The sequence below is a fragment of the Salmo salar genome, chromosome 29, assembly GCF_965601325.2.
Source record: "Salmo salar chromosome 29, fSalSal1, whole genome shotgun sequence".
NCBI classification, from domain to species: Eukaryota; Metazoa; Chordata; class Actinopteri; order Salmoniformes; family Salmonidae; genus Salmo; species Salmo salar.
The window spans coordinates 36591149-36605648 of NC_138319.1; the positions used below are offsets into that span (position 1 = coordinate 36591149).

Here is a 14500-nt window from a genome sequence, read left to right on the forward strand (position 1 = left end):
ACTACGACACAACTTTGTAATTCTAACTCTGTTTCAGAGTTAGAGCAAGCATCCACAATGATATGATTTTATTAGAGCTGTCAGAGTTAATCACTTAACTTTTTGGAATTTACATTTTTATCCCAATTAATCACAGTCTGTAAGCGTTCAAAATACACTGAAAACATCCAAATATATAATCTACACAGCTAAAAACAACAATGCAATGTCAAAACAAGTTGACATGAAGGTCAATTTAACAGATTTTGCTTACCTTTACTTTGGACAAAATCAAGACGTCAATACTCTTGCATTGTGCCCGAGTGGCGCAGCGGTCTAAGGCACTGCATCTCAGTGCAAGAGGCATCACTATAGTACCTGGTTTGAATCCAGGCTGTATCACATCCAAACCTAGATTTTATAGAAAAGATTTACCAAACAAGTTGTCTAATTTAGCATGTTTTTGATTGCATCCTCATATTTATTTAAATGTTTTATTAATTTAATACCTTTATTTAACTAGGCAAGTCAGTTAAGAACAAATTCTTGTTTACAATGACGGCAAACTGGGGAACAGTGGGTTAACTGCCTTGTTCAGGGGCAGAACGGATTTTTTACCTTGTCAGCTCGGGGTATTCGATCAAATCAAATGTATTTATATAGCCCTTCTTACATCAGCTGATATCTCAAAGTGCTGTACAGAAACCCAGGCTAAAACCCCAAACAGCAAGCAATGCAGGTGTAGAAGCACGGTGGCTAGGAAAAACTCCCTAGAAAGGCCAAAACCTAGGAAGAAACCTAGAGAGGAACCAGGCTATGAGGGGTGGCCAGTCCTCTTCTGGCTGTACCGGGTGGAGATTATAACAGAACATGGCCAAGATGTTCAAAGGTTCATAAATTACCAGCATGGTCAAATAATAATAATCACAGTAGTTGTCGAGGGTGCAACAAGTCAGCACCTCAAGAGTAAATGTCAGTTGGCTTTTCATAGCCGATCATTGAGAGTATCTCTACCACTCCTGCTGTCTCTAGAGAGTTGAAAACAGCAGGTCTGGGACAGGTAGCACGTCCGGTGAACAGGTCAGGGTTCCATAGCCGCAGGCAGAACAGTCGGTTACTGGCCCAACGCTCTAACCACTAGGCTACTTGCCGCCCCGAGGATGCAATCCAAAATATTTAGCATGTTGTGGTTTGCATCTTCATTGTCACTTCGCAGAAATAACTTTACTCGTTTTCCTGTCATACATTCCTTGTAGTTTCTCATTCCTCTTCACTCAAGAGTTCATCTTTGTTTGAAGTAACATGGATTTCAGGGCTTCCTTCTCTCGCGCCACTGCTCTGTATTCAAGTTCCTACAGGGCAATTGGTCTCCTTTCACATATCTGCACAGTCCTGTATGTAGCCTAACTGTGGTTGATTACTGGAATACCCCAATATTTAAAAAATGATGTGTATATTGGGCTGGAAGCACCGTGCAAAAGTAGTTCAATTAGTGGTAGAGTCAGGTCATGAACATTGCCTCAGAGGGTTTCAATTCAACACTGCAGCGTAAATAAAGGTTTGCTAACTCACTGAAGATATACGACTTAAAAAGGTTTGTAATAGCCCAGGTACTGGACAGGTTATATAGGTTGGTATTTGTAGCACAGACAGGCATTCTGAACTGGTTCCATGAACTGACTAACTTGATGCAGTAAAACCAATGAAGCAAGCTGCTGACTGACACAAATGTGTACTATGTCAGCAATGCAAACGTGTCACAAAGTTGAGTGCCAGCCTGAGCATCTGTTGTTAACACTAATTTGTATGAGTGACATAAACCAGGAAGTTCACCTCAGACAGACAAAAACCAAGTCTGTTCCATATGTAGAGGACACCTCATTATTATTATTTAGTTATTAGTGAATTACTTACGCTGAAAACAAAAATTAATTTTCAATAGGTCATTTCTGAGATGTCATAACTACCTCAGTTACTAATCTGTGAAATATGTTGGTAGTAGCCTTAGGGTTAAATGAAGCAGCACAATCCTAAACAGATGTACTCCTCTTCACCATGCTGATGTATTAGTTTGATCAGTGAACTTGCCGAAAGCCCCACTCAGAAATCCCTCCAGCTGAGAAACACCCGTCACAAATCCTGCCTCTCCAAACACCCGGCCAATCCAGCCAGGTCAAGCACCCTGCCTGACCTCCCTCTCTCCTCTCCAGACAAAGGCTCAGATTCCCCAGAGGCCTGGATGAAATGGCACTGCTCTACTGGGAAGGGAGGAGAGGAGAACCATCACATTCAGCCAACCCCCCAACTCAGACAACCCTTACCCAGGAGAGAGATAAGTGAACCTGGGTCTGGTCCAAGCCAAGGGCCCGACCCAACAGCACAGGAATGCAATAATCCCACACGCAAGAGCAATCCTCCCCTTTTTAATCTGCACTTAGTCTTGCATTTTAAAAGTGTTTTCCCCATGGGTTACAAACAATCCACTTCAGATGGCTTGAGGAGGAGGAAAGACCATTAATAACTGATGGCTTGAGGAGGAAAGACCATTAATTTTTATTTTATTTTTTATTTTATTTCACCTTTATTTAACCAGGTAGGCAAGTTGAGAACAAGTTCTCATTTACAATTGCGACCTGGCCAAGATAAAGCAAAGCAGTTCGACAACATACAAAAACACAGAGTTACACATGGAGTAAAACAACATACAATCAATGATGCAGTAGAAGAAAAAAAAATAATAATAATAATAATAAGACTATATACAATGTGAGCAAATGATGTGAGATAAGGGAGGTAAAGGCAAAAAAATGCCATGGTGGCAAAGTAAATAAAGTATAGCAAGAAAAACACTGGAATGGTAGATTTGTAGTTTGAAGAAAGTTCAGAGATAAAATATAAATAATATGGTGCAAAGGAGCAAAATAAATAAATACAGTAGGGGAAGAGGTAGTAGTTTGGGCTAAATTATAGATGGGCTATGTACAGGTGCAGTGATCTGTGAGCTGCTCTGACAGCTGGTGCTTAAAGCTAGTGAGGGAGATAAGTGTTTCCAGTTTCAGAGATTTTTGTAGTTCGTTCCAGTCATTGGCAGCAGAGAACTGGAAGGAGAGACGACCAAAGGAGGAGTTGGCTTTAGGGGTGACCAGAGAGATATACCTGCTGGAGCGCGTGCTACAGGTGGGTGCTGCTATGGTGACCAGTGAGCGGAGATAAGGGGGGACTTTACCTAGCAGGGTCTTGTAGATGACCTGGAGCCAATGTGTTTGGCGATGATTATGAAGCGAAGGCCAGCCAACGAGAGCGTACAGGTCGCAGTGGTGGGTAGTATATGGGGCTTTGGTGACAAAACGGATGGCACTGTGATAGACTGCATCCAGCTTGTTGAGTAGGGTATTGGAAGCTATTTTGTAAATGACATCGCCGAAGTCGAGGATTGGTAGGATGGTCAGTTTTACGAGGGTATGTTTGGCAGCATGAGTGAAGGATGCTTTGTTGCGAAATAGGAAGCCAATTCGAGATTTCACTTTGGATTGGAGATGATTGATGTGAGTCTGGAAGGAGAGTTTACAGTCTAACCAGACACCTAGGTATTTGTAGTTGTCCACAAATTCTAAGTTAGAACCGTCCAGAGAAGTGATGCTGGACAGGCGGGCAGGTGCAGGCAGCGATCGGTTGAAGAGCATGCATTTAGTTTTACTTGTGTTTAGGAGCAGTTGGAGACCACGGAAGGAGAGTTGAATGGCATTGAAGCTCGTCTGGAGGGTTGTTAACACAGTGTCCAAAGAAGGGCCAGAAGTGTACAGAATGGTGTCGTCTGCGTAGAGGTGGATCAGAGATTCACCAGCAGCAAGAGCGACATCATTTATGTATACAGAGAAAAGAGTTGGCCCAAGAATTGAACCCTGTGGTACCCCCATAGAGACTGCCAGAGGTCCAGACAGTAGGCCCTCCGATTTGACACACTGAACTCTGTCAGAGAAGTAGTTGGTGAACCAGGCGACGCAATCGTTTGAGAAACCAAGGCTACTGAGTCTGCCGATGAGGATGTGGTGATTAACAGAGTCAAAAGCTTTGGCCAGGTCAATGAATACGGCAGCACAGTATTGTTTCTTATCGATGGCGGTTACGATGTCGTTTAGGACCTTGAGCGTGGCTGAGGTGCACCCATGACCAGCTCTGAAACCAGATTGCATAGCGGAGAGGGTGCGGTGGGATTCGAAATGGTCGGTAATCTGTTTGTTGACTTGGCTTTCGAAGACCTTAGAAAGGCAGGGTAGGATGGATATAGGTCTGTAGCAATTTGGGTCAAGAGTGTCACCTCCTTTGAAGAGGGGGATGACAGCAGCTGCTTTCCAATCTATGGGAATCTCAGACGACACGAAAGAGAGGTTGAACAGGCTAGTAATAGGGGTTGCAATCATTTCGGCAGATAATTTTAGAAAGAAAGGGTCCAGATTGTCAAGCCCAGCTGATTTGTAGGGGTCCAGATTTTGCAGCTCTTTCAGAACATCAGCTGAATGGATTTGGGAGAAGGAGAAATGGGGGAGGCTTGGGCGAGTAGCTGTGGGGGGTGCAGTGCTGTTGAATGCAGTAGGGGTAGTTAGGTGGAAAGCATGGCCAGCCGTAGAAAAATGCTTATTGAAATTCTCAATTATAGTGGGCTTATCGGTGGTGACAGAGTTTCCTATCCTCAGTGCAGTGGGCAGTTGGGAGGAGGAGTTCTTATTCTCCATGGACTTTACAATGTCCCAGAACTTTTTATAGTTGGAGTTGCACAAAGCGAATTTCTGTTTGAAAAAGCTAGCCTTGGCGTTTCTAACTGCCTGTGTGTATTGGTTTCTAACTTCCCTAAAAAGTTGCATATCGCGGGGGCAGTTCGATGCTAATGCAGAACGCCACAGGATATTTTTGTGTTGGTTAAGGGCAGTCAGGTCTGGGGAGAACCAAGGGCTATATCTGTTCCTGGTTCTAAATTTCTTGAAAGGGGCATGCTTATTTAAGATGGAGAGGAAGGCATTTTTAAAAAATAACCAGGCATCCTCTACTGACGGGATGAGGTCAATATCCTTCCAGGATACCAGGGCCAGGTCGAATAGAAAGGCTTGCTCGTTGAAATGTTTCAGGGAGCGTTTGACAGTGATGAGTGGAGGTCGTTTGACCGCTGACCCATTACGGGTGCAGGCAATGAGGCAGTGATCGCTGAGATCTTGGTTGAAAACAGCAGAGGTGTATTTAGAGGGCACGTTCGTTAGGATGATATCTATGAGGGTGCCAGTGTTTGCGGCTTTGGGGTTGTACCTGGTGGGTTCATTAATAATTTGTGTGAGATTGAGGGCATCAAGCTTGGATTGTAGGATGGCTGGGGTGTTAAGCATGTCCCAGTTTAGGTCACCTAGTAGCACGAGCTCTGAAGATAGATGGGGGGCAATCAGTTCACATATGGTGTCCAGAGCACAACTAGGGGCCGAGGGGGGGTCTATAGTAGGCGGCAACGGTGAGAGACTTGTTTTTGGAGAGGTGGATTTTTAAAAGTAGAAGTTCAAATTGTTTGGGTACAGACCTGGATAGCAGGACAGAACTCTGCAGGCTCTCTCTGCAGTAGATTGCAACACCGCCCCCTTTGGTCGTTCTATCTTGTCTGAAAACGTTGTAGTTAGGGATGAAGATTTCAGAGTTTTTGGTGGACTTCCTAAGCCAAGATTCAGACACAGCTAGGACATCCGGGTTGGCAGAGTGTGCTAAAGCAGTGAATAAAACAAACTTAGGGAGGAGGCTTCTAATGTTAACATACATGAAACCAAGGTTATTACGGTTACAGAAGTCATCAAAAGAGAGCGCCTGGGGAGTAGGAGTGGAGCCAGGCACTGCAGGGCCTGGATTCACCTCTACATCCCCAGAGGAGCAGAGAAGAATAAGTATGAGGGTACGGCTAAAAGCTATAAGAATTGGTCGTCTGTGACGTCCAGAATAGAGAGAAAAAGGAGCAGGTTTCTGGGGGCGATAAAATAGCTTCAAGGTATAATGTACAGACAAAGGTATGGTGGGATGTGAGTACAGAGGAGGTAAACCTAGGCATTTAGTGATTATGAGAGAGATATTGTCTCTAGAAACATCATTGAAACCAGAAGATGTCATAGCATGTGTGGGTGGAGGAACTGAGAGGTTGGATAAGGTATAATGAGCAGGGCTAGAGGCTCTACAGTGAATTAAGCCAATAAACACTAACCAGAACAGCAATGGAGAAGGCATATTGACATTAAGGAGAGGCATGCTTAGCCGAGTGATCAAAGGGTCCAGTGAGATTCAGACAGCTAGCCGGGCCATAGGTAGCAAGCTGGTGGAAGATGGGAGGGAGGTCTGTTTTTAGCCACCTCGTGCGTTTCCGTCTGTGGGTTAGTGGGGTTCCGTGTGGAAGGGGGGACCAGTCCAAGTTGGCAAAATAGTTAGTTATAGTGGCCCAAGAAAAGTGTCCGATAGACCTATTCAGATCGCAGCCGAAAAGACAGCTAACGATTAGCGGGCCGCAGATGGGCGATCAGGTTACGTCGCGACGGAGGGGCCAGTTGGATAACTCCCTCGGGCAGATAACGTCGGTGGTCCAGTCGTGAAGACCCGATGGGGCTCCGCATCGGCAGTAAAACGGGTCAGGATAGGTGAGTTGTAGCCCAGGAGACACTTCAGCTGGCTAGCTCAGGAATAGCCCAGGAGTGGCTGACGGAACTCTTCAGCTGGCTAGCTGGCTAGCTCCGTAATAATGTGTGTTAATTCCGTGACCAACGTTGCCAATAGTCACTCAGGTAGCAGCTAGTTAGCTGCAAGATCCAGGTGTAAATGTCCAGAGCCTGCGGTAGAAATCGGGGAAAGGAGAGAGAATAGGTCCGGTATGCTCTGGTCTGAGTCGCGCTGTACAAAAACTGCCGATAGCTTTTCGAGCTAATGGATAGCTGAGGACAGCTAACCGTGGCTAGCTGAACTTCAACGTTAGCCAGTGAAAATGGCTAAACACTTGCTAGCTTCTGTTGTGGAATTCAGATGAGGTAAATAATACTTTCTTTTTTAAATTGGTGAGGCGGGTTGCAGGAGAGTGCTTTGAGGTTGAGTTTTTAGAATTAAAAAATATATATATATATATAAAAAGATAAGTGAAGAAAAAAAAATATGTAAATATATATATATACATACACGGGACACGACAAGAGGAGGGTAGAGGACGTCTGAACTGCTACGCCATCTTGGGAAAAAAAAAAGAATAATAACTGATGGCTTGAGGAGGAAGAAAGACCATTAATAACTGATGGCTTGAGGAGGAGGAAAGACCATACATTACTGATGGGTTGAGGAGGAAAGACCATACATTACTGATGGGTTGAGGAGGAAAGACCATACATTACTGATGGGTTGAGGAGGAAAGACCATACATTACTGATGGGTTGAGGAGGAAAGACCATACATTACTGATGGGTTGAGGAGGAAAGACCATACATCACTGATGGGTTGAGGAGGAAAGACCATACATCACTGATGGGTTGAGGAGGAAAGACCATACATCACTGATGGGTTGAGGAGGAAAGACCATACATTACTGAAGGAGTGTATTATAGTCTGGATGGAAGCTGGTGTGAAAATGGGCCCTTTGAAACACTGATGCTGACTTTCACTATCAAATACACTGAATGTACAAAACATTTGGAACACCTTCCTAATATTGAGTTACACACCCCCCCCCCCCACCCGTTTTCCCTCAGAACAGCCTCAATTCATCAGGACATGAACTCTACTAGGTCTCGAAAGCGTTCCACAGGGATGTTGGTCCATGTTGACTCCAATGCTTCCCACAGTTGTGTCACGTTGGCTGGATGTCCTTTGTGGTGGTGGACCATTCTTGATACACACTGGAAACAGTTGAGCTTGAAAAAGCCAGCAGCGTTGGAGTTCTTGACACACTCAAACCGGTGAGCCTGGCACCTACTACCATACCCTGTTCAAATGCACTTCAATATTTTATCTCGCCCATTCAACCTCTTAATGGCACACATACACAATCTATGTCTCAATTGTCACAAGGCTTAAAAATCCTTCTTTAACCTGTCTCCTCCCCTTCATCTATTTTACCTTTATTTAACCAGGTAAACTAGTTGAGAACAAGTTCTCATTTACAACTGCGACCTGGCCAAGATAAAGCAAAGTAGTGCAACACAAACAACAACAACACAGAGTTACATGAAATAAACAAGCGTACAGTCAATAACACAATAGAAAAAAAGAAAGTCTATATACAGTGTGTGCAAATGGCGTGAGGAGGTAAGGCAATAAATAGGCCATAGTAGCGAAGTAATTACAATTTAGCAGATTAACACTGGAGTGATAGATGAGCAGATGATGATGTGCATGTAGAGATACTGGTGTGCAAAAGAGCAGGAAAGTAAATAAAAACAATATGCTGATAGTGAAGTGGATTTAACAAGTGACAGCAATAAGGGATCATAGCTTTCACCTGGATTCACCTGGTCAGTCTATGTCATGGAAAGAGCAGGTGTTCCTAATGTTTTGTTCACTCTGTGTTTAATCTGAGGAGGAAGTGTTTGTTTTTTAAAGGACCTACAAGGAAGACCGTATAGAATATATACGATGATAGACTCAGTGGGAGAAACAAAATTCCTTCAGATGTCACCCACTTTCATGTCTATCTTCCCCATACCCTCCCTTTATCCCAGCCCCCTAAAATATAATGTGGAGTAGAACATCTAGAATTACAAGATATATTAGGAAATTGGTCAAATTTTTCTATGCAAAAAGACACATTAAATCACATGTGAGTGATAAAAGCCACAGATTTTAAGGCTTAAAACACATTGCAAACATTCCCCTCTAGTACATGGGTGTGAAAGACTACAATGTGGACTTTAAGTAACCAGCGCTCCCATACAAAAGATTAGAAAACAACCAACAAGGACATTCACCCCATGAGAGAGAGAAAAAAAGGGTGAGTGACCGCACAGTCAAGGACAGACCACGACGGAAGAAAAACAGGTGGACTGGGACAAATTGTGTACACTGCCTTTGACTGACACCTAAGCTAAACCTGGAGTTCCATTACACTACATTTCCCATGATACACCAGAGAAAACATCCACATCCAGGCAAGCATTGTAACCACTCATTATCATCCCAATTACCCTTTTGTTTCCCCAGTCCAAACTTTGAACTCTGAACTCACCTTTGGAGTGAAAAGATTCCTTGAAATGAAGGAGGACGTCAGCAAACTTGCGCACGTCGTTGACCAGCTGCATGATGTAGTCTGGGTTGGTGGTCCCGGCAGGGGGAGCAGGGGCATCCACGCTGTCCGATCCAGAGCTGATGGAGCTCAGGGAGCTGCTCTTAGCTCGTCTGCCCCCTGTCCCAAAAGTCGCCGTAGTGCCCATACTAGTGCCCATGCCAGTGGACAAGGGGAAGAAGTGGAAGTTGGAGATGCGTGAGATGCCCAGCGATCGTTTGTTCCCTCCACTGCCTCCACCACTTCCTCCACCACTGCTCTGCCTCAACATCCCAACCGCAGCCAGCATGCCCTCCAGTCCAAGTAGCCCCCTGGCCGTGTACCTGTAGTCTGCCTGGCTCTCCTACTTAGATTCCACGCTGCTTCAGAGCACGGATGGATGATCCTGTGCAGAGAGAGAGATATGTGTTTAGAAAGACCACCAGGATTAAGCAAGAAGAAGGATCATGACTCATTATCACCCTTGTTGTGGTTAATAATATATATAGAATCTATTATCTAGGCACCATGAATAGACTTTCATACTGCAGCTAAACATCATGTGATCACTTCTCTAACAACGAATCAACAGCCGAGAGAATGTGCTCAGTAACAAGGCAACCAGGGTCTTTTAGAGGCCCTGTCTGTCTGTCTGTCTGAGGTCTGGATACCCTGTCTGACTGACAGACTGACTGATTGACTGTCTGTCTGTCTGTCTGTCTGACTGAGCCTGACTGAGGTCTGGAGACCCTGTCTGACTGAGGTCTGGAGACCCTGTCTGACTGAGGTCTGGAGACCCTGTGTGACTGACTGAGGTCTGGAGACCCTGTGTGACTGACTGAGGTCTGGATACCCTGTGTGACTGACTGAGGTCTGGATACCCTGTGTGACTGACTGAGGTCTGGATACCCTGTGTGACTGACTGAGGTCTGGATACCCTGTGTGACTGACTGAGGTCTGGATACCCTGTGTGACTGACTGAGGTCTGGATACCCTGTGTGACTGACTGACTGACTGAGCCTGACTGGGGTCTGGAGACCCTGTCTGACTGAGGTCTGGAGACCCTGTCTGACTGAGGTCTGGAGACCCTGTCTGACTGAGGTCTGGAGACCCTGTGTGACTGACTGAGGTCTGGAGACCCTGTGTGACTGACTGAGGTCTGGATACCCTGTGTGACTGACTGAGGTCTGGATACCCTGTGTGACTGACTGAGGTCTGGATACCCTGTGTGACTGACTGAGGTCTGGATACCCTGTGTGACTGACTGAGGTCTGGATACCCTGTGTGACTGACTGAGGTCTGGATACCCTGTGTGACTGACTGAGGTCTGGATACCCTGTGTGACTGACTGACTGACTGACTGAGCCTGACTGGGGTCTGGAGACCCTGTCTGACTGACTGAGGTCTGGAGACCCTGTCTGACTGACTGACTGAGCTTGACTGGGGTCTGTAGACTAGAGGTCGACCGATTAATCAGAATGGCCGATTAATTAGGGCCGATTTCAAATTTTCATAACAATCGGTAATCGGCATTTTTGGACACCGATGATCATGGCCGATTACATTGCACTCCACGAGGAGACTGCGTGGCAGGCTGACTACCTGTTATTCGAGTGCAGCAAGGAGCCAAGGTAAGGTGCTAGCTTGCATTAAACGTATCTTATAAAAAACAATCAATCTTAACATAATCACTAGTTAACTACACATGGTTGATGATATTACTAGTTTATCGAGCTTGTCCTGCGTTGCATATAATCGATGCGGTGCCTGTTAGTTTATCATTGAATCACAGCCTACTTCGCCAAATGGGTGATTTAACAAGCGCATTCGCGAAAAAAAGCACTGTCGTTGCACCAATGTGTACCTACCCATAAACATCAACGCCTTTCTTAAAATCAATACACAAGTATATATTAAGTACAGTATATTTTTAAACCTGCATATTTAGTTAATATTGCCTGCTAACATGATTTTCTTTTAACTAGGGAAATTGTGTCACTTCTCTTGCGTTCTGTGCAACAGAGTCAGGGTATATGCAGCAGTTTGGGCCGCCTGGCTCATTGAGAACTGTGTGAAGACTATTTCTTCCTAACAAAGACAGCCAACTTCGCCAAACGGGGGATGATTTAACAAAAGCGCATTTGTGAAAAATGCACAATCGTTGCACGAATGTACCTAACCATAAACATCAATGCCTTTCTTAAAATCAATACACAGAAGTATTTATTTTTAAACCTGCATATTTAGTTAAAAGAAATTCATGTTAGCAGGCAATATTAAACTAGGGAAATTGTGTCACTTATCTTGCGTTCATTGCACGCAGAGTCAGGGTATATGCAACAGTTTGGGCCGCCTGGCTCGTTGCGAACTAATTTTCCAGAATTGTACGCAATTATGACTTAACATTGAAGGTTGTGCAATGTAACAGCAATATTTAGACTTATGGATGCCACCCATTAGATAAAATACGAAACAGTTCCGTATTTCACTGAAATAATAAACGTTTTGTTTTCGAAATGATAGTTTACGGATTTGACCATATTAATGACCTAAGGCTCGTATTTCTGTGTGTTATATTATAATTAAGTCTAAGATTTGATAGAGCAGTCAGACTGAGCAGTGGTAGGCAGCAGCAGGCTCATAAGCATTCATTCAAACAGCACTTTACTGCGTTTGCCAGCAGCTCTTCGCAATGCTTCAAGCATTGCGCTGTTTATGACTTCAAGCCTATCAACTTCCGAGATTAGGCTGGCAATAATAAAGTACCTATTAGAACATCCAATAGTCAAAGGTATATGAAATACAAATGGTATAGAGAGAAATAGTCCTATAATAACTACAACCTAAAACTTCTTACCTGGGAATATTGAAGACTCATGATAAAAGGAACCACCAGCTTTCATATGTTCTCATGTTCTAAGCAAGGAACTTAAGCATTAGCTTTTTTACACGTCACATATTGCACTTTTACCTTCTTCTCCAACACTTAGTTTTTGCATTATTTAAACCAAATTGAACACGTTTCATTATTTATTTGAGACTAAATTGATTTTATTGATGTATTAAGTTAAAATAAAAGTGTTCATTGTTCATTCAGTATTGTTGTAATTGTCATTATTACAAATATATATAAAAAAAAAAATAATAATAATAATAAAATAAAACAAATAATAAAAAAATCGGCATTGTAGCATGTCGCAAAATGTGTAAAAAGTTAAGGGGTCTGAATACTTTCCGAATATACTGTAATTATAAATATGGCATCAAAATGTTGAAAATCTGAGACTGAGCTCGCCCATGGTGGTTGGCGAACCCTCAACCTTCTGGCCCGTAGCCCTCCGTGGGATCGACTGTGCCACAAAAGAACGCTGAAGTGGCAAAGTTGTTATCCACGTTTATAAACACAGGGACGCTAGTTATTATTTGTTGATCATAAACATTATTTTCAGTTAATTATGTGAGGGGGGAGGGTGTTCAATTTATTTGACAGTACAAGATGAGGGTCATGTGAAAATATTTTTAAAGTTGATGAGGGTGAATATTTGAGTTGGATCAGCCCCCCCCCAGTAAATTGGACTAGCCCCTCCAAGTAATTTTCAATCTGTCCCGTATAAAGATTTTTTTTTTTAAACGCATAAAGATGATCATATAACTAAGGAAAGTGTTTTGTTCATAATAATGCATTTTTAATTTTCAAATGTTTTATTTAACCTTTAACTAGGCAAGTCAGTTAAGAACAAATTCTTATTTACAATGACGGCCTACCCAGGCCAAACCCTAACCCGGACGACGCTGGGCCAATTGTGGCGCCACGCTTTGGGTCTCCCAATCACGGCCGGTTGTGATACAGCCTGGAATCGAACCAGGGTCTGAGGCGACACCTCCAGCACTGAGATGCAGTGCCTTAGACCGCTGTGCCACTCGGGCGACACCTTATCTTTGACAATCAAATAAAGTTATAATTATTATTATTCAATACGCAGACATGTCTTATTTTTGTTGATATCACACTTTCTAACGCTGTAACACCTTGCAAATGACAACAGTAGAATTATAGCCTACAATGTCTTGATAGGCTGCATTATTGTTAAAGGGAACATTGTATCTAATTTGTATGAGTTATTACGGTAATATGAACACGTTTATGTTTTATAAACACTTCTGGTTATAACATTTTACACAAATTCTCCTGGATCTCCTCATCCAAAAGATCTGACCTAACTGTACAGAAATGTCTGCATCATGCAGACAAAAAGTAATTCCACTGCTGAGATAAAATGCATTTCCTTTGTATTTTTTTCCTCCAATATTTAACCAAAAAAAAAAAAAATCAGTTTTATATAGAAGTATCCACTTGTTCACCTCGAGCGACGGTTCAGTCAATCTAAGAGTCGCCGTCAGTCAGAACTGTTCCATCAAATTGTTAGAGCAGCCTCGTCCACTCAACTGCTGTACGGTCCTGAAACATGGCACCTTGGAAAGTCCCCGCTGTCCTAGATTACTCTTCAAATGCACAACAGAATCAATGTTTCGTTCCTAAAGCCTCTCTGTCTGAGCCGCTACTAAAACTTCCCTAAATTGTGATTTTGTTCGGACGTCCACCTCTCCGCCTCTCCACTCACTCTCCGGGCACCAATATCCTCCTCCTCCTCTTCTCACGTGACTCCGTGGGCAACTTGTGATTGGTTGGTCTAGGGGACTTGTGAAGAAGAGGTTTTAACATCAGCTGTCTTATGTTTTGGTGTGTCGGGACTCAATTGGTCTCGTCTAACTAGTGTTTCATTAAGTGTCTAATTAAACTGAACAGTACGGATGAAGGGAGAAAGAGGCATTGTTGAATTTCCCCAAATAAAAACCATTCATGTAGCCTATATAACCTACACTCCAACAGCCCAGGGTTTCCCAAACACAGTCCTGGGACCACCCCTGGGTGAACATTTTGGTTTTTGCTCTAGCACTACACAGCTCATTCATAGATCTAACTCATCATCAAGCTTTGATTATTTGAGGGGGGCAAGACCAAGTTTGGGAAACCCTGATACAGCCCTATATGGTGAATGATTCAGAAATCAACACATTGTTATCTGGTATATAACTATATATTTAAAGTTATTATGCAAAATTATAATTTTTATTCAGTTACATGGTGCAGGGCTACAATAAATTATTGTTGTATGAATTGGCTAATAAAAAAATAAAAACATTGTTATTGGTGTGATAGGCCTAATGCATTTAGATCATGAAATAGTCTAATGCCCATTCCATTCA

At 43.3% G+C, this 14500-nt stretch overlaps 1 protein-coding gene across 1 annotated transcript in view; it reads right to left on the minus strand.

The window, feature by feature from the left end:
• LOC106590644 (rho GTPase-activating protein 29) overlaps positions 1-13883 on the minus strand; it is a 70211-nt gene extending 56328 nt beyond the window's left edge. Inside the window, exons 1-2 of the mRNA XM_045710913.2 lie at positions 13595-13883; positions 9197-9638 (exon numbers count right to left, since the gene is read on the minus strand). Coding sequence (XP_045566869.2) covers positions 9197-9542 — 346 coding nt within the window. The 5' untranslated portion in view covers positions 9543-9638; positions 13595-13883. The remainder of the gene's footprint in view (positions 1-9196; positions 9639-13594) is intronic.
• Between the last annotated feature and the right edge of the window lie 617 nt (positions 13884-14500).